This window comes from Dendropsophus ebraccatus, chromosome 15 (assembly GCF_027789765.1).
Source record: "Dendropsophus ebraccatus isolate aDenEbr1 chromosome 15, aDenEbr1.pat, whole genome shotgun sequence".
Classification (NCBI taxonomy): domain Eukaryota; kingdom Metazoa; phylum Chordata; class Amphibia; order Anura; family Hylidae; genus Dendropsophus; species Dendropsophus ebraccatus.
Window position 1 is genome coordinate 45,977,156 of NC_091468.1, and position 27,483 is coordinate 46,004,638.

Genomic DNA, 27,483 nt, shown 5'->3' on the forward strand with positions numbered 1-27,483 from the left:
GAAGCCAAAGCCAGGAATGGATTTGAAAAGAGGAGAAATCTCAGTCTTTCCTATATGACCTGTTCTCTGTCTATAGCCTGTTTCTGGCTTTGGCTTCAAAGGGGAACTCCAGGTAGAGGTTAAAAAAATGAAACTTCTGCAGAAGCATATAGCATAACTTACCTATCTATTCCAGTTTTGAAACTACTACCAAAAATCCATTTGTTTTGGGGGGGTTTGTTCTGTTTTGTGTTTCTGCACTTCCTGGTTTATCAGTTATACACAGTACTACAGGTTCCAGAATGCAATGCTTTCCCTCAGCTGTTCATCACAGTCCCTGCCCTCTTGCAAAACATCTAGGCTGTGTTCACACATTGCAGTTTAATTGTGTTACTGAATTATTTGCAGTAGTTTATGATTTCATTGTGGTCCCACCCGCACAGCACACTGTATCCTCTACCTGTAACACCACTCAGCACACTGTATTCTCTACCTGTAACACCACACAGCACGCTGTATTCTTTACCTGTAACACCACACAGCACGCTGTATTCTCTACCTGTAACACCACTCAGCACACTGTATTCTCTACCTGTAACACCACACAGCACGCTGTATTCTTTACCTGTAACACCACACAGCACGCTGTATTCTCTACCTGTAACACCACTCAGCACACTGTATTCTCTACCTGTAACACCACACAGCACGCTGTATTCTTTACCTGTAACACCACACAGCACACTGTATTCTCTACCTGTAACACCACACAGCACGCTGTATTCTCTACCTGTAACACCACACAGCACACTGTATTCTCTACCTGTAACGCCACACAGCACACTGTATTCTCTACCTGTAACACCACACAGCACACTGTATTCTCTACCTGTAACACCACACAGCATGCTGTATTCTCTACCTGTAACACCACACAGCATGCTGTATTCTCTACCTGTAACACCACACAGTACACTGTATTCTCTACCTGTAACACCACACAGCACACTGTATTCTCTACCTGTAACGCTGATATTGGAATAAAGTAAAGAACTTTTAGATTTTTTTTTTTTATTTCCACGCACATATTATCATCAAACATCTGTTATCTTTGAAGTTGAGCCCCACAATAGGGCTCTTATCCTCTCTGCCGTTTAGCATCATTTACCTGTGTTACTGCATCATTTTTGTGAATACGCTGCAGTACTGCAATGACACTCCAACATGTGTGAACACAGCCCTATTTCACTACACACTTCTGCACAATTATAGAAATCACCGCAACATCTGCTTCTGGCTGGTTAGAGATGGTGAATCACTCAGGGGATTAAGGGATCCAGCCAAGCCTCCTGGGAGATCATGCCCTGCCCCCTGTCTGCATCATCAGCCTGTGCTCAACAAACACACACAATGTGAGACAGAGGCATGGAAGATTTGTCTCCTAAGAGGGGATAGCAGAAGGAGCAGGAGACAATGTGGATTGACACAGAGGCCATTTTTCTTCACTTTCTGGATTTCTATCAGCTACCAGTGTGGCAAAACCGTACAGATACGGTAATACATTGTATAGACACATATATTTAAAGGGGTTATCCAGCGCTACAAAAACATGGCCACTTTCCCCCTACTGTTGTCTCCAATTTGGGTGGGGTTTTGAAACTCAGTTCCATTGAAGTAAATGAAGCTTAATTGCAAACCGCACCTGAACTGGAGACAACAGTAGGGGGAAAAGTGGCCATGTTTTTGTAGCGCTGGATAACCCCTTTAACTTTTAATGTACTTTTAATAGAAAACAAGTTTTTCTTATCCGGAGTTCCCCTTTAATAATCAGATAAATCTGTCTGTGTAAAAGGACCATTACCAGGAGCCAAATGATCTCTTTTAAAGCACCATTGGGACATGGGTGGAGTGCAAACCAACAGGAGGTAGCCACACACCCCACATTCAACAGAAAAAAAGGAAAAATTACCAGCACATCTATGACTCTGTTCACACTGCAGGTTGAATGCTGCTTGTGGCTAAAGTACAGACAAAAAAACAGAAGATGCAACAGTGTGAAAATGCTAGAGTAGGGACCATGTCTCTGAGGACGCCTTAAAGGGGTTATCCAGCGCTACAAAAACATGGCCACTTCCCCCCCCCTTTTGTCTCCAGATTGGGTGGGGTTTGGAACTCAGTTCCATTGAAGTAAATGGAGCTTAATTGCAAACCACACCTGAACTGGAGACAAGAGAGGGGTAAAAGTGCTGGATAATCCCTTTAACGCGGCGACATAGTACACTCTGTTTGATCAAATAGTTGCTATGATCCTCACTTTTTAATATCTACAGAGCAGGTGTTTACCGTGTGTACGCTCGGAGGAGTATATATGGTAAGTTCTTGCACCTGTGGGTTGCTGTTGCACCTTCTGTTTTTTTTGTCTGTACTTAAAGGGAACCTGTCACCCCCGTGCCGGGGTGACAGGCTCCCGACCCCCCGTTAGAGCCCACTATACTTACCTAATCCCGCTTCTGGAGGTGGTCGGGTGATGAAGATCTCAGCCGCTGCAGCCCGGCGCGCACGCTGAGAGATGAGTCCAACACCCATAGAGAATGACAGGAGAGTCCAGCGCTCCGTCATTCTCTATGGGTGTTGGACTCATCTCTGTTGTCTCTGAACTGTGTCATTCTGTTTTCTTTTTCTTTCTTTATTCCCTACTACATACTCCACTATGGGTAAGGGCCCTTTTACATGGAAAGATTATCTGACAGATTATCTGCCAAAGATTTGAAGCCAAAACCAGGAATGGATTTGAAAAGAGAAGAAATCTCAGGCTTTCCTTTACTACCTGATCTCTGTTTATAGTCCATTCCTGGCTTTGGCTACAAATCTTTGGCAGATAATCTGTCAGATAATCTTTCCGTGTAAAAGGACCATAAGCATTTTCATGATTGGGAAAAGAGTGAATAGGTTATATATATTTGTGCTGAGTGAACCATGTGGATACACTACATGTGCACAAGCAATGATTTATATGCTTGCAATTACCTATATATGTTAACATGGGACTTTGACATTGTGGCTTTTGGTTGCCGACATTACTGGATTCTTTTTGCACTGTATCTATTTATTTTGAGATTTTTAATCATGATAATAAAAATTGTTGAAATATTTTAAAAGTATAGCCTTGTGTTGTGTGATTATATTATAGAGGGGCTATTATGCGATATTGTGTTTTTGGACATAGTTACCTTATGGTTATTCAACTCTGCTAGACAGAGACCGGCATATACAGTAGATCAGGTGTCCTTTAGAACTATTGTGTATAATACGTATTCAGGAGCAAGCAAGTGCTGACCTATCAGATCAGTGCTCGCCTGATCCTCTATTACATGCACATACATCAAATGGGGGAGGGGGCACGAGAAGTGGTGGTCTGCTGCCACCATTCCTATTACACAGAGCGCTGGCCAGCAGTCCTTTGCTATCATTGTCATTTTTATTCAACATGCTGAAAGACATGCTGCGTGTCGGCTGATCGTTGTCTTTCAGCTTGAGTTATTACCGGAATGGACGGCAATCGGCCAAGTATGGTCAATAATCTATTAGTTTAAGATACTGAATATACTACTGCCATACACTATGCTCCTGATTATAAATTTGCCACACACTGCGCTCCTCTATATAATACTGCCACACACTGTGCTCCTGAATATTATGTTGTATCATGGTGTGCCCTAAATTTAATACAGACATATTGTGTGGTCCTGAATATACCGTAATACTGCCACATATTATCCCCCTTGAACTCATCTATGATGACTCAGTGACCCTGAACTAAATAAATATGCCACTGTGCCCCATGAACTCATCATGGCATTGTGCCAACTGCGCCAATCCCAGGTAGGCTAGGCCTAGCTACCACAGGGCCTGCGTTACAGAGGAGGGGATCGCTAGGCCTCTTATTACCCCCCCAACACACACACACACACACAGACACTCAGCACCGCTGATCTATATATATTGGTCCCCCTTTGTTGTATCCACCTCCCTAACCCCAGAATATCGCTGAGGCCTAAGCTTCTTGTACACAACGTTTCATGCCTTAGTTTTTTTTTCTTTTACCATTGATGCTGCGGATTTGATTTACGTGATTTTTGAGATGTCTTATTGTGTGAGGATAAGAGGCAATCGGTTTTATCGGAGCAGCCGCTATGATGTAGAAAAGGAGTCCATCTCTATAAATAGCAGCCAGTGATTTAGTCTGACACGGCGCTCATAAATTCAGCGTGGCAAAGTTCTTTCAGCTATAGACGCGTTTGCATCGAAGCTTTGAGAAATCCAGTTTGTCTACCATTGTTTGCCTGTCTATTATGAAGCTGCCTCTCAATTCTGTTCCTGACAGCGGGAGGCCTGTGAGAGTCTATTAGCTTCCTATCTGTCGCTGTTGTCATGATGCTTCATAAACGAGACTTATAACACCTGCACGGTGTCAGGCCTGTTACCTCACAGCCGCTAGGATAAGATAATAGAGTGCAAGTGCTGAAAGGGGTGAAAGTCATAAAAAATATCAAACATTTAATACATGCTAGGGAGGAAGCTAATCTGCCATGGTGATGCCAAATTATAATGCTGCCTATTAGAGTCCAATGCAAATCTCCAAAGCCAAGGTGCTGTATATGTGTGTACCCCTGGGCAGCTCTTGGCTTTGCTTGACTTTGACTGTTGGCCTAATAAAGTGGCACTTGGCCTAATAAATCAGCAGGTTTGGGCCAGTGAACCTGCTGATATGAGCCAGCCGCTATTTACCTCAGGATTCCCTGTCTGTAATTGTTATTTCTGTGTGATCCGGTGTACAATAGTTTTCCGCTAATTGCTGATATGCTAATTAGCGGGTTCGGAGCAATTGGGGCATTCCCCATGCTCCCGGAACACCGCCTAGCCTGCCCCCTCCTGGCCCGCCTAGCCTGCCCCCTCCTGGCCCGCCCACTATGCATATTCATATATGCATAGTTAGGCCGCTTGTTATGGTGCATATGCAGGAAGCAGCCTGTAACAACCTGCCTAGCAATGCATATATGAATAGTGGGTGGGCCGGAAGGGGGCAGGCTAGGCGGGCTGAGGGGGTGCTCTGGGAGCATGAGGAACTCCCCAAATGCTTTGAACCCACTAATTAGCATATCAACAATTAGCAGCAAAACAACCGTATACCGGACCGCACAGAAATCTGAATTACTGACCGGGAATCCTGAGGTAAATAACGGCAGACTAGCCTATTGGCTAGGCTGCATAGTCTATATACAAAGGCAACAAGTTTATTTTTTTATATACCCTACTGAGCATACAATTATTTAAAAAATCCTTCAAAACCAGACTCGCTAGGACATCTGTCAACAGATCTGTCACGGCTATGATAAAGTCGTTTTTTAAAGGGAAAGTCCCATCTCAACTATTATTGTAATGTAATATTTTTGCACATAAATAAATTTTTCAAACTTGTCTCCTTCCCCTGATCTGCTGCTCTTTCCCTCCTATTGTTGACAGCTTGTTGTCTTGGTTACCGACCACCACTCTGCTCTTAAAGCACTGGTGTAGCTGATATATATACCTATAATGTCGCTGTATAGAGATATAGGGGGACATTTAATAACCTACACCAGCCATATCCCCTGATGGGCAAGGGGGGCATGGTAAGGAGGGGAGGAGGCGTGGTCTCCTTCTGTGCCCAAATTATTATTTGCTCTGATCAGATGTAGATTTTTGTGCAATGCTTGCGCCAGGTGCAGGGCAGGCCAGCCGTACTAAGAGGGGCGGGGCTTTATCTAAGACTATTTAAGACTTGGCTTTAATTACGCCAGTCTTGATAAATGTCCCCCATAGTGTATATATTACTGTATATAATGTATATATTACTGTAATCTTTTTCCTTCAGATCAACAGGTTTGAGAAAGTTATATAAATTTGTAATTTATTTCTATTTAAAAATCTCAAGTTTTCCAGTACTTATTAGTTGCTGTATGTCCCGCAGGAAGTGATACATTCTTTTCAGTGTGACACAGTGCTCTCTGATTTTTAAATAGATTTCATTTATAAATCCATATAACTTTCTGATTTGAAAGAAAAAGATTTTCGCCAGAGTACCCCTTTAAAGGTGTCCCACCAAATTAAAAAGTTTTAGGAAGCTGGGGGGGAATGGGGAGGGAACATACCCCAGTCACTACCTGGCTAAATGGGCAATTGCTCAGCCAAGCTGTGATGTTGCAGCTGAAAATAACATCCGGCGGCTGTCAGCTATACCCCTTTTACTGAAGCCATGACACCTTTTTGGGCGCTTAAAACTCAACAGTTAGCATAGCACAGGTCATGTAAAACAGTTCTGTCGCGTTTACAATAGTCTGTCTGGGCCGCAGTTGGAATTAGTACACCTAACGCCTGTTCCGTGACCCGGAGCGGCCGGTCTCTGGAAAGATTATCCCGGCCGACATTCCAGTACCAGCCGGATGATCTTTCGGCCCGCAGAGTTCTGATGCGGGCGCATCAGTGTGTGCTCACATCAGAACTTTCCACTGCTTACTATGAAGCAAGCTGACGGAGCCGCTCGCTCCATAGTGTGCACTGTCAGTTGTTTGCGGCGCCGCGAGAGATCCCAACCGTAGCGTATACTATGTGTATACGCTCTGGCCGGGATCCCATAGACAAATAGGCAACATATTTTTTTTTGTATTAGCTACGGCTGTTGTTGCAATCGGCAACAACGGCCGTAGAAATTCGAAAAAATATGTTGTGTGAACATAGCCTAAAGCCGCAAAGTGCCTTTTAATAACCAAGGACTGCCAAAAGTTTTTGGTAACAATTGGTTTACTGGTGGAAATAAAGAGTAGGTGACTGTTGTACACATACAGTATGGGGGAGATTTATCAAACATGGTGTAAAGTGAAACTGGCTCAGTTGCCCCTAGCAACCAATCAGATTCCACTTTTCATTCCTCACAGACTCTTTGGAAAATGAAAGGTGGAATCTGATTGGTTGCTAGGGGCAACTGAGCCAGTTTCACTTTACACCATGTTTGATAAGTCTAATCCTGGTTCTCATGCAGAAAATGCTGTGCTATTGGAGTGTGTACACACGGAGGCCTTAGCCTGCTGTCATATAACTGCAGTTATGAGAACCGTACCACTTAATAGATGGCAATTACACAGCTTGGTTACTTGCAAGGGTGATGGCTGACGGACAGGAAATTCACTGTTTTAATGCAATGTGCACTGCTTCCCAGCCATACTTGTGACTGTGGATGATTATGTGTAGCGATGGGCGCTCACCCTGTACATAATTCTTCCCTTTGCCCTAGATTCCTTGTTTGCCTTTCCAACAAGCCGGATCCTGACATCCTAAATTAGGGGCCAGACACATGATCTCTCTGATTAATTAGGAAACCATAACGATAACGGCATTTTGCGGTTTTAATTATGGAAAATGTAATCTAAACAAGTCCTGGGAATTCCTCCACAATTAATTACTGGTTAGCTAGGGGAGAATACAAGGACCGTGGCCACGCACATCAGCTCTTCCCAGAAATCGTCTTTCTACTTGACTGGTAAATGATGCCAGGGGCGTCCGTGCCCTCCTTGTTCCTAACAGCACAGATGACCAGCCCATTCCTGCTTGATGTATAGTACTGTGGTGCCTTGGGATATTGCCTGAAATAGAGTATAGCATTCAGCTTTTCTTGATGAAAAATATGAGCACTTTATTATGAAGGGAAGTGATGTATGAGAAATATATGAGCCAAGTCTATAATATCTTCAGAACTGAACAAAATCTACAAAATAATGTAAGACCCCCCCTCAAATTCAGGGCTCTGTTTCCAGTATATGATGTATTGGTGGCATGTATTAAGGTTATAGGGTATGTGCACAATACAGAATCCCCCCGCTCGCGAACGCGTGCATCTCCGCTGGTCCCATAGGCTTCATTCTATGGTTTGCCAGATTTCGCTGTCCGCTCGAAGAATGAGTGAGTTCATTCTTCGGGCGGACAGCGGAATCTGGCAAACCATAGAATGAAGCCTATGGGACCAACGGAGATGTGCACGTCCGCAAGCGGGGGCGAGCTGTGGAATCCACAGGTGATCCACAGGGAGTCCGTAGTGTGGACATATCCATACTGTCCCAGTACAGTGAGGCCTACAGAGACCCACTGGTCAACAGCAACACTGGGCATAATTACTAGTGCCTCCCTCTGGGAAGGAATATTGCACCAAAGCATCTTATTGTGCCATGATGACCACCTCTGTGTGTAGAAGACTCGGAGGGGTACATTTATTAAGTTAAATCAGGCCCGCCCCCTTTACTGGCAAAATTCACTAAAAGGCGGCCATGGGCTTGACCCTGCCCCCAGCGCAACAAATCTGCACCTTTTTCCAGATAAATGAGCCGCCGGATGAGGCCATACCTTCTCCCCGCCTTTCCATGCTCCCCAACTCCCCCGCACCCTCCTGCCTGCCCATCAGGCAAGCAGGGGATACGGCAGGCATACGCCAGGGAGAAACAGGCGAACCTGTGCCTTCCTCCTGGTGTACGTTTTGGCTGAAACAATGATAAATCCCCCTTAAAGAGTTCAGAAAATTCGAAACTCACAGTCGTCTGCCTTATATTATTCCATGACTTTTACAGTATTTCACATCACTTACGTTTCGGCAGAACCAGTTTCCATTTAATTAATGAATTTTAAGCCATTACCTGATATATTATAAAAGTTGTTGTTGTGTTTATGATGGCGCTAAAGACTTGTTGGGAACAAACTTCTCTCAGGTTCTTTCCAGCGATGTTCCAGTGATGTGTGATACTGTAACAAGTGCTTTGCCTTGCTGAGCCGATGTTGTGCTATTCCCAGAGCTGATTATACATCCCACCACCTTATTCTCACTTTAAGTATTCTTCTGCCGAGTTGAGAGAATTCCCCATGTAAAAAATCCCAATTTACATGAATTATCTATGTTTAATGGCCTAACCTAGTTCCAGGGCAAACATCTAATTTTTAAAGGGATAGATTCCAAGTGCATTTATACCTATAGTAGTGTTCATGAATTATGTTCCTTTGGCCATCTTTTTCCCTATAATACATTTCACATTTTGGGAAATAAAACTCAGCTGAATATTCTTCCTCTTCATTAGCTAAAGACGAGCTATAAAGAAAGTCTATGAGCCCATCTTCAGCGCGCATGGACAGCACTTCTTCCTGTTCATTTTAGTGTTTGTCGGGGTCTCAGCATCCACACAGCAATTCACACAGGTGATCATTGTTGGCACCTCACCAGTCAGATATTGATAGGTCATCAGTATAAAGGCCCTATTACACGGCCCGATAATGAGAAGTAAGCGAGCGCTGACCTTGTTCCCCGCTTGCTGTCTATGCTATTACGCTCACAGACTGCGCTGGGAGCTGCAGGAGGGGCCCATAGATTGTTTGGGTGGCCTATGGAAGGGACAGGCCCGCTGCTCCGTGTAATGGGAGTGGTGGCAGCAGACTGTCGGTATTGTGATCAGGATTATAGAACATGCTGAAAGACCGTGATCAGCCGACCTCGTGCATATTGGCTGATCGTTGCATTTTAACATGAGCTATTGCACGAAACGATAATCGGCTGGAATGGCCGGTAATCGACCAAGTACAACCGATAATCGTATTGTGTAATAAGACCCTGAGAGTTCTGGAAAATCCCTTTAAAGAGTGATCACAAACATATCGTGTTCATAGGGTGAGTGATGGATTGGGGCTAGGAGGAAGGTAAAATGCTGTGCTCCACATATAATGGTAATATAGCTGGTACGGGTTTACAGGTTCCAGTATATCATGGCAGAATTAGGAATACAGCAGGTTTGGCGTTTATATGTTCTATGTTTTATATGTTATATGTATGGACAAGTAAAAGAGAGAGAAAGTAGTGACTTTTCTGAGTTACGCAGACAGTACACTGATGTTAAAGGTAACATTACACTTAGGTAACTATACAATATTGTCAGTATTCACTTATATTAGGGGTAGGGAATCTTGGCTTAACAGCTGTTGCTAAACTGCAACTCCCATCATGCCTGGACAGCCAAAGCTAAAGCTTTGGCTGTCCAGGTATGATGGGAGTTGTAGTTTGGCAACAGCCTGAGGGCCGAGGTTCCTTACTCCTGACTTATATTAATATAATTTCTGATGGGATTAATAGAAATCTTGATTTAATTGTAAAACCACTAGAAATTCCATAATGTGTCTTCTTCTTTTTCTTCTTTCCTTGTTATGTTGCCTGCAGCCTTGCTTTACATCCAGACAGAACCCTTGTTGCCACAGGACAGGTTGGAAAAGACCCTTATATATGTATATGGGATTCATACACTGTACAGACAGTTTCCATCCTCAAAGATGTGCACACGCATGGAGTAGCCGGCTTGGCGTTTGATTCAGAAGGACAGGTTGGTATCTAATAAACCGTCTTCTATATTTCACATTACCATAGAAGGATAGCACCACCACAGCATACATACACTGCTATCTGAATATATCGCCCATATACATACTAGCTCCATAGCATATTGTCACACTAAATGGAGTCTCCTAGCAGATTGGTGCCCCATAGCATGACAGCAACATAGTTTGGCCTATCACCCTGTACCCAGAGGAAAAAAGAATCCCTCCCTATTACAGTAAAGAATCCCCATTTACTGTATATCAATATACAAACCTACTTATTTTGTCCCCATGCTACATTGAATGATTGATTTTCCATTGATTTAGTGTCATGGGTAGCGCAGAAACTTCTATTGACTTTTATCACTTTACTGCTTCCTTGTTACTATTGAACTTAATGGGAACAGGTTTTGGACAGTGCTATTTTAAAATGCGGAAAGTACGTCAATTTCTGTGCTCAAAACTGATTTGTGGCAATGGCGGCAAACTACGACAGTGCTGCACTTTAAGCCACTAGGCTCTACTACTACTGCCCATGTTTGTCTATTGCTGTTACATAGCTGTGTGCTTGATTTTATGCACCTAAAATCCACATATTTCAGATCATACAAGTGTTTGTGGTTTGTATTATTTATGTTTTCTTTTACAATATTAGGTTATGTTCACACTACATTTGAGACCGGTCGTTCCGTGACCCGGCCGGATCACGGAACGGCCGGTCTATGAAAAGATCATCCCGGCTGGTACTGCAGTACTGGCCAGATGATCTTTAGCGCCACAGAGTTCTGATCAGAACTCCCCAGAGCACACTATGGAGCGTGCGGCCAGAGCCATTCACTCCATAGTGTGCATTGACAGGGTTTTCTGTGGCTGTTATTCAATGAATAGCGGCCGCAGAAAAGAGGCATGTCAGTTTTCTACGGCACCGCCAGGGATCCATGGCCAGAGTGTATACCCTGTGTATACACTCCGTCCCGGATTCCCTCAGAAGACAGCACTATGTAAGTTCCATTTACTTACGTTGTGTGAACATAGCCTTAAAGTGCAATGAATATTGTGAATTTTGTCTGAAAATAATATATATGTATGGCTTACACTGTGCTATGAATTGTTTATTAGATAAGTTTACAGTAATACACTGATCTCTTATTGCCTCTCTCTCTCTTTCTCTCTGTAGCGCCTCGCCTCTGTGGGACTGGATGCCAAAAACACTGTTTGCATTTGGGATTGGCAGAAAGGCAAAGTATTAGCAACTGCTACCGGCCATTCAGACCGGGTACTGTGAGCCTCCTATATACTATATATATGTGTGTGTGTTACATGCTTGCCTATAATGAGTCCAGATGTAAGAGAAAAGAGTAATGTTACGTTACTGTAAAGAAATAACCAAGTAACTTGCAGAAGGGCATAAATAAGTAGTGAAAAGGCTGATCTGTGCTTGGCTTTAGCTCCCTGGGTGAACACCCTGTGGGCTTTATCTCCTAATTTTAATTTTATCTTGGCACCAGATCGCTATAAGAGAGACACCTCTATAGTAAGAAGTTCTATTGTACACTTACATTACACATGGAAAAGGTACTGAAGTCCACTGTAATTCTCTATTTTAAAAGGGTACTCTAACATGAGGTATAAAAATCTGAGGATAATGCGTTTTCACGGAAGAGTGAGGTCAATATAAGTTTTCTAGTCATTCTATTTTCCATTTCCTGTCAGTGTTGATGCACGGAAAAGCCACTGAAGTGCGGACTATTGGTAATAACATTATATTAAAAAGTTTTATATCTTTCTGATACCGGAGTACCCTTTTAACAAGAAATCATAGAATGCTTCATTATTTATTAATGGAGCTTGAATAGGAAAAATAGCATCATGTAACTGGGAAAGAGGACAAGATACAGTGAGTACACAGCAGTTTTGATGGCAACCATAGCAAGCATCAAAACAGTGGTTACCACAATGGAGATTATGGTATAAGAAAGGGGGATAGGGAACCTTGGCTCCCCAGCTGTTGCAAAACTACAACTTCCATCATGCCCGGACAGCCAAAGCTTTTGCTTTGGCTGTCCAGGCATGATGGGAGTTGTAGTTTTGCAACAGCTGGAGAGCCAAGGTTCCCTACCTCTGGTATAAGGGTTCAGTTTCTGTGTACTTATGCTTCACCCACAAAGGTGAATTACATACAAATGAATGGTAAAACCGACCACTCCCCTCATAGGTGTATGAAGTATTATGGTAAAGGTATTGGGGGGGTGAATCCACCATAAAGGTAGTCCATTATCTGAATAAATTATACAAAGTAAGGCTTCTTTGTGAATGATGACAAGTTATAAGCCTTTAAAGGGGTAGTTCATAAAAAAAATTCTTTCAAAGCAGCTGGTGCCAAAAGGTGTCATAGACTTGTGATATGCTTCTATTAAAAAATCCTAAGTCTTTCAGTACTTATCAGCTGCTGTATGTCCTGCAGTAAGTGGTGTATTCTTTCCAGTCTGACACAGTGCTCTCTGCTGCCCCCTCTGTCCATCTCAGTAACTGTCCAGAGCAATGGCAAATCCCCATAGAAAACCTCTCCTGCTCTCCAGACTGGCGAGAATACCACTTCTTGCAGGACATTGCAGCAGCTGATAAGTACTGAAAGACTTGAGATTTTTTAATAGAAGTAAATAACAAATTTCTGGCACTTTTCATCTCCAGTTGATTTGAAAGGATTTTTTTTTTGTTAACTCAATTTCAATGCAGGTACATAAACACAGACATGTGGACAGAAGACAGCCTGTTTCGAATGCGTCCCTGCACGCTTCCCTTCGGCCCTGGGCCGAGAGGAAGCGTACAGGGACGCACGCGAAACAGGTTGTCGTCTGTCCACATGTCTGTGTTTATGTACCTGCATTGAAATTGAGTTAACAAAAAAAAAATCCTTTCAAATCAACTGCTTTTAAGAAGACATATATAGTGAGTGCCTCATCCCTTCATCATCTTTTTTTAAAGGGACTCATAAATATATTAATTGCAGAGCGTCATTCAGAGGAAATTTACAATCTTGTTTTTGTTGGTGTAATTATGTGCTTGTTGATCCAAGTGCTCAGACTGAACTTTCTCATGCTGGGCGCCAAATGGAAAGCAAAGCAATTACGCGTCTCCGAAAAGAAAGTATTGCAGGCGCACATTGATCACGATGCCTGCCCGCATCTGCTAAACACACAAAGAGCGCTATAAACTGCACGGCAAAATGGAAATTTTGGAATATAATAGATTAAATTCCCTCCGCGCTCTTGTCTGCAGGATTCAGAAAAGGATGTTAAAAGCCGATCAAGCGGCGTAATGCTTCTGTTACTCAAATTGCCTCTTTTAAAAGTAGACGCGATATAATAGAGGAGAACGTTCAGCTTTCCCTGTATTATATTGGCAAGGTCAATATAATACAGGGGCCACTTAAAGTATTTGTATTCTCTAATGGAGAACTGAGGGTTTGACACAATGTTCCGGCAGCCATCATGACATGACAGAATAGCTTATTCTGTATTCTTCTGACTAAGGGTGGCGTAAGCGCTTTTGGAAACCAAGGCACGACACCCCCTACTCTTGGTCCCTGAAGTTTGGCGTGGTAACTGTGAGATGGATAAGCATTCATTTTTACCCCCAGACCCAATTCCTTAGTGTTCTTATCTGTAACTACCCTTTCCATCCAAACAAGGGCAGTTATCAATGCATTGCTTAGATATTAGGATCTGCTGGCTTCTTCAGCTTTACCTGCTTAATTTTTTCTGTCACCTGGTTGGATGCTTCCCCCAGTCTCTGTCAATCTTATGTCTACTGCAGCGGTCCTGCTGGTTCGGGCTGTGGTTCTCCTGTCCTTGCTGCACACTGTAATTTAGTCGCTAGGAGAACTGGTGTTCAAAGATAATATTGGCCGTGGTGGTCTGTTTAAGGCTATGTTCACACTACGTAAAAGTACTTTGTGCGGAGTGGAACATAGCCTCTTCTGCTATGGGATCCCGGCCGGAGCGTATACACACCATATACGCTCCGGCCGGGATCCCCTGCGGCTCCGCAAAGAGCTGACATGTTAGTTTTCTGCGGCTGCAATTCAGTGAATTGCGGCCATAGGAAACCCTGTCAGTTCACACAATGAAGCAAGCGGCTTCAGACGCTTGCTTTATTGTGCAGTATGGAAAGTTCTAATGCAGGCGCGCGCTGATGCACCTGCATCAGAATACTATGGCCATAAAGATCATCCGGACGGTACTGCAGTACCGTCCGGGATGATCTTGGCAGAGACTGGCTGTTCCATGACCCGGCCGGGTCACGGAACGGCCGTTCTAATACGTAGTGTGAACGTAGCCTAAAAGGGAATTGTACTGCCATGCTTTGCCTATTGCTTGTGGTTCATTCTCTCCCTGACTCGTCTTACCTGAATTATTGTTCACATTCTGATTTCTGACTGATCCTGATCATGAACTTAACCTTGTTCCCACTTGTGCTACTGCATCCTATGTGAGGTCACCTACTTATGGTGAGTTCACATGTACAGGATCCGCAGCAGATTTGAAGGCCTACAAGAGCCTTGCTGCCATAGCACTGCTATATGTACAGCTTCTTTTCTCACTTACTTTCTTCTTCCACCTATCCTTGTAGATTGTGAGCCCTCAGCTTCAGGGTTCTCTTTCCCTCTGTGCCACTCTGCAGTGTATTTTATTTATAGGATATGTACAGTCAGTTATGTGCCCTAATAGTGCCATGACTGGCGGCCACCCCTTGACTTCCACCTACCAGATTTTTGATCGGTCACCAATTCCACCTACCCCTATTCCAAGTCCTACTTCTTACAATGCTGGGATAAGCGTCGTATGTATAATTTGATTTTCTTGTAGTAGCTTCCATTATTCAAATCACTTTTACTTTAATAGGATAATTGACCTCTATAATCAAGCTGATGCATCTGACTAATATATAGAAGCTATAGAGTGACACATGAAGGCCATGCATGCTAATAGACAACTCATCAAATGCTAAGAATTTTTTAGATTCTAATTCTCTAAAGAGTCTAATAAATATGACTGTATTTTCTTCCAGATCTTTGATATATCATGGGATCCATATCAGCAAAACAGATTGGTTAGTTCTGGGGTCAAACATATCAAGGTGAGTTATTAGATAGTTTTCCTTAAATTGTTCGGTTTCTTTTTGCCGCTATAGTACCTGTATATAGCATGTTAGCGGCTACAAAAGTGCTACGTACTGGTACCATATAACATAGCTATATAACACTCCCATAGAGTAGATGTATTACACTGAAGCAGTTATTTTTCTGTGTACTACTTATTTTCCTGTTTTTGTATTTTTAATCATATTGGATTTATTGTACTGTTTTTATAGTTCTGGACTTTATGTGGAAATGCCCTCACAGCAAAGAGAGGGATTTTTGGGAAAACTGGAGATTTACAGACCATCCTGTGCTTATCATGTGCAAGAGATGACGTCACATACTCAGGTGCATTAAATGGAGACATCTACGTATGGAAAGGTCTGACGCTGGTCCGGACCATTCAAGGAGCTCACAGTGTAAGTGTTACTGGTGTATAATGGAGGGCACTCTGTACTGTGCCCTAGGTAATAATTGCTAATACACTCTGCACGGTTTTGTACTGAGTCTCAATCTATTTGGTTCCTTCTTCTTACATTAAAGGCCGGGATATTTAGTATGTATGCCTGCGAAGAAGGCTTTTCTACTGGTGGAAGAGATGGATGCATTCGTCTATGGGACATTGACTTCAAACCAATCACTAAAATCGATCTCCGGGAAAGTGAACAAGGTTATAAGGGTAGGTGATATGTTTTTATCCTTCAGTTTAATCCGAGTACAAGTCATTTCTCCAGATTGGATCACTATCTAATAACACTGATTGGTTTTACTACTTTATGTCATCTTTGAATCTGTGTGTAAAAGTTGTAAAAGGGTATTCTGACCCCTCTGTAAAAATGAATATGCAGGATGGCTGGGGGAGGAATAGAAAAAAAAGCCATACTAACCCTGCCCCAATCCCCCACTGCTTCTCCGCAACATCTGTTTGCCTCCATTGGCATTCGTCTTGGAAGCAGGAAGAAGAGAGAAGATCAGGGGACTGGAGAGAGGTGAATGGGAGCAGAAAGGGGGGTGTAAGTATTTTCTTTTCCTATACCCCCCCCCTTTCCCGCAGCAAATACATTTTTACACAGGCTAGAATACCCCTTTTAAGTTTTATTCCAACCTTTTACATCTATGACATATGCACTGGTTATGTCATAACTGTCTATTAAGTGTGTGGTTCTTTAAGAGGCCGCACAAATGATACAGCGATCGTTCGTGCAGCCCTACCACACAATTAATCATGCAGATGAGCTGATTGGTGCTGATGGAGGTAAACTGTTCATAGAGGCACTGTACAGTGGCACACAGAGTAATATGGAGCTGTAAGGACTCATGCTCTGGTTACAATAATATTCTCATATAGATATAGTGATATCTACATCAGGTGTCATCCCTGTATATATATCCTGAATAATTGAGTGGCTGGATGTCCTGGTTTGTTTCATGTTTGGACCAAACTCAGCGCCCTATTTTATTATACAGGGTATATTCCAGTTCCACTTTATATTTTCTACATTTGGCGCCCCGTCCATAAATAACAGTCTTCAGAATGAACAACGAATCTGTCTCACCGTTTACAATGTACAAGCCCAGTCCTGCAATTATCCTTCTTGTTACCATCTGTTAAGTCATAGAGCAGGTGGCTGGTTAAAAAATAACCCACTAACACTGATGTGTCTCCAGTGTTTGTCTGAACTTGTTCCATTGTGAATATACAGCGCTGAAGTTTGCACGGGCGATCACGCTTCAGGAAAAATCCATAGCTCTGCCATGTGCAATACGTTATGTATAAGGTTCTCTATTATGGCTTCTGACGGATTCTTTCATGTTACATACACATGGTTTCTATTATTCATTGGATAGTTTTAAACCGTTCGAGGAAAATTCAATTGTCTTTTGTTTGTATGGGTCATGTGACCTTCCCTCCAGCCCTTTAGGTACAGGCATACCCTACAGCATAAATATACAATAAATATTAAAAAATAATTGCTCATAGTCAATGAAAACGTATTTGTGCAAACTAAAATTCAATGTCTTTTTATTATGTATACAAGTATATATATTGGGAATTGTACAAAAGATAATAGAGTTTCGGCACTCACCATATGTTCTCTTCACGCTTTATTGAAGTTCACAGATACATAAAAGTACACCGGACAAAAACACATATAAGGGAGGACGTACAAAGATGCATAGAGCGACAGCCGTTTCGTGTGCAAGCACACTTCGTCACAGCTTCACACCTCAATCCTGTACAAAAGATGATAGAGTTGCGGCACTCACCATATATTCTCTTCAGGCTTTATTGAAGTTCACAGATACCTACAAGTACACCAGACAAAAACACAGGTGAGGGAGGACGTAGAAAGGTGCGCAAAGAGACGAAACGGCCGTCGCTCTTTGAACCTTTGTACGTCCTCCCTCGCCTGCTTTTTTGTCTGGTGTACTTTTATGTATCTGTGAACTTCAATAAAGCCTGAAGAGTATATATGAAATACAGGAAAACTCGGATCCGAGTGCCAAGTTTTCCTGTATTTCATAGACTTCATATCTACGCTCAGCGGACTGGGCTGAGGTGCCGATCCTTCCTCCTACCTCATATTGAAGAGAATATATGGTGAGTGCCGCAACACTTTTATCTTTTGTACAAGATTGCCATCAGTGAACTGTGTCTGTTTACGCTGAGCACCAACATTGCTTCTATTTTATTGCTCTGGCTTCCGACGAGGTCTATGTTCCTGCCGCTTTGTGTGAATAGGGTAGTGCTGCTCCCTGTTTATTCACTCCTCTTGATTTAACCATTTATAGTATGTTTTGTCCCTTCTTTCTGAAAAAACATATATAGAATATATTGTTATATCCACATCCAGGTATAATGTTGTTTTTACAGAAGGATCCTGTGTGACAAAATAGGAGTGGTTCGTCATCTGCTAAGACCTTTAGAGGTCATCTGCAGGGAATACAATAAAAAGTGTTCAGTTCTCGTGCAGCACCCCTGCAGGCCAAATACAGTATTCACAAGAAGGGCAAAATGATCCAGCACTATGTAAAATCTCAAAGTCTTTATTCTGTGCAGTTAAAATCAGCCATACACGATCAATGAGAAGTGGATCTCATTGCTGGGCCCCAATAGATGCAATGCAATAATAAAACTGGTTACAAAATACTAAAAAATAAAATAAACTCTAAATAGCCTAGATATTTTATATGCATTATTCATAGATATATCTACATTTGCACTCCAATAAAGTGCAACAGTTAGCGAGGGAATTTATTAATGGAACAGCAGTTCTCGGCGGAGGTTTAAACCCGCTGGAGCTCCTGTGTTTAATGTGAATTGCCAGCAGGCTTCCCGATCTAATAATCTGCGATGAATATCCTCTTCTCTCGGATGCGTTACTTTTTTTTTTTTTTTTCTATACCATATATGCAAACAGAGCATACACAAGTAACCATTTTGATAGGACACAGAACATTGTAGCCAGAAAAAACTGAAATGATTTAGTTAAGGGTGCGTTCACACGTACAGGATATGCAGCAGATTTGACAGCGCAGATTTGAATCTGCTGCAGATCTGCAGCAGATTTGATGGCCTAGAATTGATTTGCTTTGAATCTGCAGCTTCAAATCTGCGCCATCAAATCTGCTGCAGGTCTGCTGCAGATCCTGTGCGTTCACACGTATAGGATCTGCAGTAGATTTGATGGCGCAGGTTTGAAGCTGCAGATTTAAAGCAAATCAATTCTGGGCCATCAAATCTGCTTCAGATTCTAATCTGCACCATCAAATCTGCTGCAGATCTTCTGCAGATCCTGTACGTGTGAACGCACCTTGAAGAGGTATTCCAAGAAAAATTAACTAGCCCCCTATCTACAGGATAAGGGGGCAAGTAAGAGATCATGGGGGTCTGACCTCCGGCGATCTCCGTATTAGCCCCTGGCTTCTGTGTTATGAATAGAGCCGCGGGTACGGCATGTGACCCGCAGATCTATTCATTCATTTCCAGGTGCTGGAAAGAGCCAAGTTAGCCGGAAGAGTGCTGTGCTCGTCTCTCTCCGGCGTCTGTAAAGCAATGAATAGAGCCACGGGTCTCGTGCCGTACCCGCGGCTCTAATCATAACACAGAAGGCGGGGGGTAATACGGAGATCGCCGGGGGGGGGAAAGGAGGTCGGACCCTCCGTGATCTCATAATTTTATCCCTTTAAATAAAAATAAAAAATGAAGAAACCTGTTTTATCCTCAGTATATAACCCCTCCCCCAAGTATTGTTGAATTAAATCTATAATAGTAAAACACAATCACATGCTCAAGAGTTGAGAAATTGGCGCAAAATGTGAAAAAGGGGTGTAACTAGGAGATGAATTGTTGCAAGTGTGGTTTAATAAGCAAAGGATTCTTCAAGTGTGGTACTAATCCCTGCAGGACATGTAAATATGCAAAAAAAAAAAAAGAATTTCTAATGCATCTGAGAATTCATAAATTGTAATTCTAGGAATCTACGAATCTTGTTACATCTTAGAATGTAATAAAGAATATGTGGGATGCACAACCCATATATTAAAATTGGCATGGGCAATGGGTGAAATAGCCTTTTTAAAGAGTTATTCCTCTTAAACATAACTTTTTATATATTGCTGCCCATGGTGACACTAACAATTCTTCCATGCTTGTTATTATGTATTCAGTCTCCTTCCCCCAGTCCTGAGCTGATGCTTTCTGCTGAAGCCACAAGAAAATATGTGTGAGCTTTTCTCTCCGTTACCCCCTCCTCCCTCTTCCCTACCCAGACAGCTGATGTAAACAAGTCCCTGTCTGCAACTGTAATGCTGGGAGGGTTAATCAAAGTGAGTTCATAAGCAACTTGACCTCAGATTAACCATCCCAGCATTACCAAAAAGCAACAAAGTTGCAGATAAAGCCAGGGAGTTTACATCAACTGTCTCAGAAGGGAGGGGGGCGACAGAAAGAAAAGCCCTCAGACAGTTTCTTGTGTCCTTAGCAGAAAGCAGCAGCTCAAAACTGGAGGAAGGAGACTGAAAAGATAATAACGATAATAAGTATGGAAGGAATTGTTAGTCTCACCATGGGCAGCAATAAATAAAAAGTTATGTTTGAGTGGAATACCCCTTTAATGATGTAAACAACAGCATGAACAGGAATAAATCGGGTTCCTCATTGCATTTTATAAAAAAAAAAATGGACTGTGAAATAATTGCATCATAAATGGTATGGAAAACGTTCTACCACATCCGAGAGGAGGGGATATTCATTGCAGATTATTAGATCGGGAAGCCTACTGGCAATTCACATTAAACACAGGAGCTCCAGCGGGTTTAAACCTCCGCTGAGAACCGCTGTTTCATTATTAAATTCCCTCACTAACTGTTGCACTTTATTTGCGTCCATATGTAGACACATATCTATGAATAATTCATATAAAAATCCAGGCTATTTAGTGTTTTTAGCATTTTGTAACCAGTTTTATTATTGCTTTGCATCTATCAAGTTTTTCATATACAGCATGTACTTTATTTGGATGTGTATAAATGAATGGGTTAATAAAGTGGACGTCATCTGAGACAAAAGGGAATATGCTGAAACGCTTGGATGCTTGGCTCATTGTGTCCTCATTGTGGATTGCCAGTTATAGTTACATAGAATAAAGACGTTAAGATTTAACATGGGGCAGGATCACTTTGTTTTTCTTGTGGATTGTGGATTGCATTCGGCTTGGTGTGGAACTGGGCACTTTGTCGGCGGTAGAGGTGGGCTGGAGTGTGTATTTATCACGGGGACATCGCTAAGTCACATGACGCACCGACGGAGAAGAGAAAGGTGGCTTTTTTCAGGCATGTAAATTGCTAAATTATTAAAAGGGTTGTCCAGCGAAAATCTTTTTCTTTCAAATCAACTGGTTTCAGAAAGTTATATAGATGTGTAATTCACTTCTATTTAAAAATCTCACGTCCTCCACTACTAATCAGCTGCTGTATGTCATGCAGGAAGTCCTATATTTTTCCAGTCTGACACAGTCCCCTCTGTCTGAGATAGGAACTGTTCAGGGCAGTATCAAATCCCTATAGAAAACGTCTCCTGCTCTGGACAGTTCCTGTCTCGGACAGAGATGTCAGCAGAGAGCACTGTGTCAGACTGAAAAGAAAACACCATTTCCTGCAGGACATACAGTAGCTAATAAGTACTGGAAGACTGGCGATTTTTAAATAGGAGTAGAATACAAATCTATATAACTTTCTAAAAAGAAAAAGATTTTTGCTGGTGTACCCCTTTAAAGTGACTCTGTACCCACAGTCTGACCCTCAAAACCACTTGTACCTTCAGACAGCTGGTTTTAATCCAAGATCTGTCCTGGGGTTCGTTCGGCAGGTGATGCAGTTATTGTGGTAAAAATTTACTTTTAATCCTACAGCGCTGTGTCTAATGGCTGGGGCTTACATTAGTATATGCATTAGGCTCGCACACCCTCTCTGTCCTTCCTCCCCACCCTCCTCATCATTAGGAATGCTCCAGGCAGATTGCTTCCTATTCCCCACCTGTGTGTATAATGAACATGGGCTTGATCGTTAATACACCTGTGCAAAGCTCAAACGGCAGTAAATATTCCTGGATCATTCCTAATGATGAGGAGGGTGGGGAGGAAGGACATAGAGGTGGTGCCAGCCTAATGCATATACAAATTTAAGCCCCGGCCGTTAGACACAGCGCTGTAGGATTAAAAGTTGTTTTTAGGAGAATATCTGCATCCCCTGCCGAACTGACCCCAGGACAGATCTTGGATTAAAAGCAGCTATCTGAAGGTACAAGTGGTTTGGGGGGGTCAGATTGTGGGTACAGAGTCACTTTAAGGCCAACAAGAGGGGTTTAATGATACATAAAAAAAATAAATTGGACGACCCCTTTAAACTACATGTTGATAAAAAGGGGTCTCAAACAGACCATGCTATAGAGATGATAAAAGCACAGGTTCTCTACATACAATGCTATGGGAAAGAAATTCACAATTTTGAAGAGCATTATATTAAACCTAGGGCCAGCTGCCTTCTGTATGTGCCTAACCTTATTACGTTCTCCTCTGATTTCTGAGCTTCCTCTTGGTAAGTTGATTAGATACGGGTAGTAAGTACCTAACAATTCAGCGTTATGCCATCAGCCTTGTCCAGAGAAGGTCATCAAGTAACGAGAAAAGCTTAGGCAAAACCTTGGACGGAGCTTGCTTAAAGGAATACAGAACAAATTTGTACCTTCCACCACGGTAAAATGGGTCAATAACTATTTTTCTATCCATTCTGCTTACACAGGCCTCTCTATCCGGAGCGTGTGCTGGAAAGGAGACAGAATTCTAGCCGGGACCCAAGATAGTGAAATCTTTGAAGTGATGGTGCGGGAACGGGACAAGCCCATGTTGATAATGCAGGGACATTGTGAGGGAGAGCTCTGGGCCCTTGCCATGCACCCCAAGAAACCATTAGCTGTTACTGGTAGCGATGATAGATCTGTAAGGTATGTATAATATATCTTAACTCCTGTCATTAAACACAAGTCGGCCCATCTGATCTGATCTTGCAGTGTGAACCCAATGTGGTAGCCAACCAATTTGTCTTTGAGATCAGGCAAAGGTGAAGCTTGGTCCGGGTGTAGGTCATGGCGACGGTACAGAAATCGGATACAGACAAGAGAGTCTTGGCAGGTCCCACAGGTTCAGGGTCAGCAGTCCAAGTAATAGACAGAAGAATCCAATGAGTGCAGGAGGGTGAGGTGGAGTTAAAGTGTCATTGTCGTTGTTGTTTTTTTTTTGTTTTGCAGAAATCAATAGTCCAGGCGATTTTAAGAAACTTTGTAATTGGGTTTATTAGGCAAATCTGCCATTATCTGCATTCAAAAAGTCTTTCCCCAGGTCCCCCCCCCGCCTCTCTCATTCACTGCTCATTATCAGGAAATCTAGACTTTTTTACAACCCTGTGTAACCTATGGAGAGGGGAGGAGGGAGATTAGTCGCCAGCAGAGAGCAGAGAACAAAGGATTATACAGTGGGACCTGTGTGAAAGCCAGTATTCAGAGGTCAGAGAGGTCAGTGCTTATTTCAGAGGAGATAGCCCGGTGATGTAGCTGTAAATTAACTCTTTGTTGTCCTGTTTTGATGCCTCATCTCCCTCCACCCCTCCCCTCTCCATAGAAAACCAAGAAGACAGGGGGGAGAGCTTTATACTTTTTTTACATGATAAAAATGCATTTTTCAGCTAATAAACTCAATTACAAAGTTTCTTAAAATCGTCTGTGTTCAGGTGCAAAGAAGCAGGTTGTATAGTAGGTGAAAAACCAGGATAGGAGGGGAGCAAGATATAGGTGCACACACTGCTTCTTTAAATTGCTGAGTTAGTGTATACGCACACCCTACAGGCCAAAGCAGGAACTGCAGCAGAGGAGGGTGCAGCAGCAGCATGGTGACAGTGTGAGGGAGAGTATGGCACAGACAGGACCCAGCAAAAACCGTTCCCTCAATAGGGACCATCTGCCGCCATAACAGTCTAAAATTGAAGGGATCAGAGTTTAACGATAAGACTACTTTTTCAACCCAGATCAATGACAGATATATCTGCTAATGGGATTTTCTTCAGATAATGGTGACCATAAATATACCAGGAGCTAGCAGCACCAAGATCTAGGAGATGTGCTTCTTCATGTCCGATTTATGTTCACATTTGTGAGTAGAATTTGCCTAGAGAACGGCCTAAGTCTACAATTACAGTACTAGGGATGCTTATGGCTGGGATTTATACCATGACAGCGCTCTCTGTATTTCATTGACCCTAGGTTATGGAGTCTTGCAGATCATGCTTTGATAGCTCGGTGTAACATGGAGGAAGCAGTGCGGAGCGTGGCCTTTAGTCCAGATGGATCTCAGCTTGCCCTTGGAATGAAGGACGGATCATTCACTGTACTCAGGGTCAGGTAAGAGCTGTAGCTTAGTCATTACTTCTTTGCCGATAGGGTGGTGTTTTTTATATTAGAATTCCTTCCTATGTATTATACTATATTTATTAACCTAGAAAAGAATGAGTTAATTCCATAAGGGTCAGAGGTCAGTTCAGGGGAACTTAGACCCCATGCACACATTAATGTACACTTTAGTAACTTTATACTACTCTATAAAACATATAGGCCCCGATTTATCAAAGGGTGTAAAAACTGCCCACAGCAACCAATCACAGCTCAGCTTTCATTTTATGTTATTTTCACACCCACCCCCGCCTGCCTACAGATTTCATAATTGGTGGGACTTCCCCTTTAGGTAAAGCTAGAAGTATGTGGTTATTCCCTCATATACTTTATTTAATATTTAATCTGGAGGGATTTATTGCATTATATCACTATGTGGGTAACATAAATTATGCATCATTGCATCTCCATATCTCTTATAGCTGTCTCACTAAAAGGGGGGACATTACCGAAATGCCTCACTTTCCATCAGAAAGGAATGGGAATGTGTTTTATTGCAGGGATATGACGGAAGTGGTTCACATTAAGGACAGGAAAGAAGTCATTCATGAAATGAAGTTTTCCCCAGATGGTTCCTATCTTGCTGTGGGTTCTAATGATGGCCTTGTGGACGTGTATGCGGTTGCACAGCGATACAAAAAAATTGGGGAATGCAATAAGTCTTCCAGTTTTATAACCCATCTCGACTGGTCTGTGGATAGCAAGTACCTGCAAACGAATGATGGTGCCGGAGAAAGATTGTTTTACAAGATGCCATGTGAGTAGTCCTGGAAAACCCTTGTTGGATCAAAGGACAACTGGAATACAGCTCCCAGAACCAGAGAAAGGGGGAACGGTATACAGTGTTTGGCATTCAGCTGAAAAAGACTTTTAGGGGTACTCTGGCGAAAATATTTTTCTTTTAAATCAACTGGTTTCAAAAATTTGATATAGATTTGTATTTTACTCCTATTGTAAAATCTCAAGTCTTACCATACTTATCAGCTGCTGTATGTCCTGCAGGAAGTGCTGTGCTCTTTCCAGTCTAACACAATGCTCTCTGCTGACACCTCTGTCCATGTCAGGAACTGTCCAGAGCAGGAGAGGTTTTCTATGGGGATTTGCTGCTGCTCTGGACAGTTCCTGACATGGACAGAGGTGGCAGCAGAGAGCACTGTGTCAGATTGGAGAGAAAACACCTCTTTTTTGCCGGACACACAGTAGCTGATAAGTATTGGAAAACTTGAGATTTTTAAATAGAAGTAAATTTCAAATCTATGTACCTTTCTGAAATCAGTTTTGCCAGAGTACCCCTTTAAGTAAAAATCCAGCCTGTTAGCCTGCAAACAACTGATTGGCTGAGAGCAGGTGATTGACAGACAGAAAGTAATACTGCTCCTCCTAAATATTAGTTTCTGCTAGATGCCAAGCATCTATTGTACTAAACAGAAAATCACCAGATCTTCAAAACAGGGAGGAATTAAAGTATATATAAAGTATATTAGAAAGTATGTCTACCTATCTATTATACTAAGCTTTTTGGATTTTAAACCAACATAATAGTACAGTATAGAAGGCATAAAAGCATAATGTGAGCCAGAGCTATAGAGCAGTGTGTATGTATTTCTAATATATTATTTATACATTACAGCTGGAAAACATCTCACGAATAAAGATGAAATAAAAGGCATTCATTGGTTTTCTTGGACGTGTGTGGTTGGACCAGAAGTCAATGGTATATGGCCAAAATATACAGACCTTACTGATATCAATTCAGTGGATGCCAATTTTAATAGCACAGCCTTGGTGACTGGGGATGATTTTGGGCTGGTAAAGTTATTCAGGTTCCCTAGCTTAAAAAAAGGTAAGTTGGGTTCTTTATGTTCTCTTCATATGAATGATCATTACCTAAATTCTGTGTATGTGTGTGTATGTGTATATATATATATATATATATATATATATATATATAGACAGATAGGAACAAGGCGGCACTCCAAATATAAGTGAATAAAAGTGGTTTAGTTTATTCACCCAACATGCATTTTGGGTGAATAAACCAAACCACTTTTAATCACTTATATTTGGAGTGCCGCCTTGTTCCTATCTTTCTAGTACCGCCGTGACCTGGGTCCGGGACCGTGATGCTGAGCACCCGAGTTTGAGCTATTGAGCCACGCAGAGCCGTTCAGCTACCTTTGATTGTATATGTATGTATGTGTGTGTATATGTGTATATATATATATATATATATATATATATATATATATATATATATATATTACACACACACACATACAGTGACCCCTATGGTTACACTATTAGGCCATGTTCACACAACGTGTCTTTTACATAAATCACGGCCGTTGTTGAAATTTGCAGTGTTGTCTGTAGTCTGTTACCATGGAGACACACAAACATTAGCTCTTCTGCTATCAGGACTTTTCGCAACATTGTTTTATTTTTGTTTGAAATACATTTCAGTAACACTAGTTTTCAAAATAATAAAAACAGGGCAAATCTGTAACCTTTTCATGCTATTCATAGCTCTGACATCAGCTGATAGTACCCGGCCCCTATTTAGAGAACCGTTTTAGTCTTATTAAATAATTTACTAATAAGAATTACACAGAAATGGTGGCGACAAGCCTGTTCACTACCAGTAGATCACCTTCTATAGTTCATCCCATCCAGCTATATGTCTCATCATGCATTTTTTACATCAGTAATTGTAAAATCCCCTTTAACTTCCCCGAGGCATGTGAAAGAATTATGTTAGATCAATGGATTTCTGTGTGCACTGATATGGATTAGACTGATTTAGAAAGCGTGGGCTGTATCCTCCTCCATGTATAATAGATGGTGCTCATGCAGTTCTTACTATTTATTAGCTGATGCAAGCAGTGTGTACTAGCATTAGCCGGGCGAGTGTATCTAACATTTCTCACAA

General features: G+C 42.1%; 1 protein-coding gene across 3 annotated transcripts in view; it reads left to right on the forward strand.

The window, feature by feature from the left end:
- The window catches only part of EML6 (EMAP like 6), a 120,651-nt gene that overhangs the window by 16,268 nt on the left and 76,900 nt on the right, over positions 1-27,483 (forward strand). For 2 of the 3 annotated variants that reach the window (XM_069955520.1, XM_069955521.1), the window contains exons 2-10: positions 10,259-10,418; positions 11,591-11,689; positions 15,484-15,552; positions 15,787-15,972; positions 16,097-16,232; positions 22,856-23,057; positions 24,369-24,506; positions 25,055-25,311; positions 26,185-26,397. In XM_069955520.1, coding sequence (XP_069811621.1) covers positions 10,259-10,418; positions 11,591-11,689; positions 15,484-15,552; positions 15,787-15,972; positions 16,097-16,232; positions 22,856-23,057; positions 24,369-24,506; positions 25,055-25,311; positions 26,185-26,397 — 1,460 coding nt within the window. Of the gene's footprint in view, positions 1-10,258; positions 10,419-11,590; positions 11,690-15,483; positions 15,553-15,786; positions 15,973-16,096; positions 16,233-22,855; positions 23,058-24,193; positions 24,259-24,368; positions 24,507-25,054; positions 25,312-26,184; positions 26,398-27,483 lie in introns of those variants that run through there. The other variant, XM_069955522.1, reaches the window with a different exon arrangement.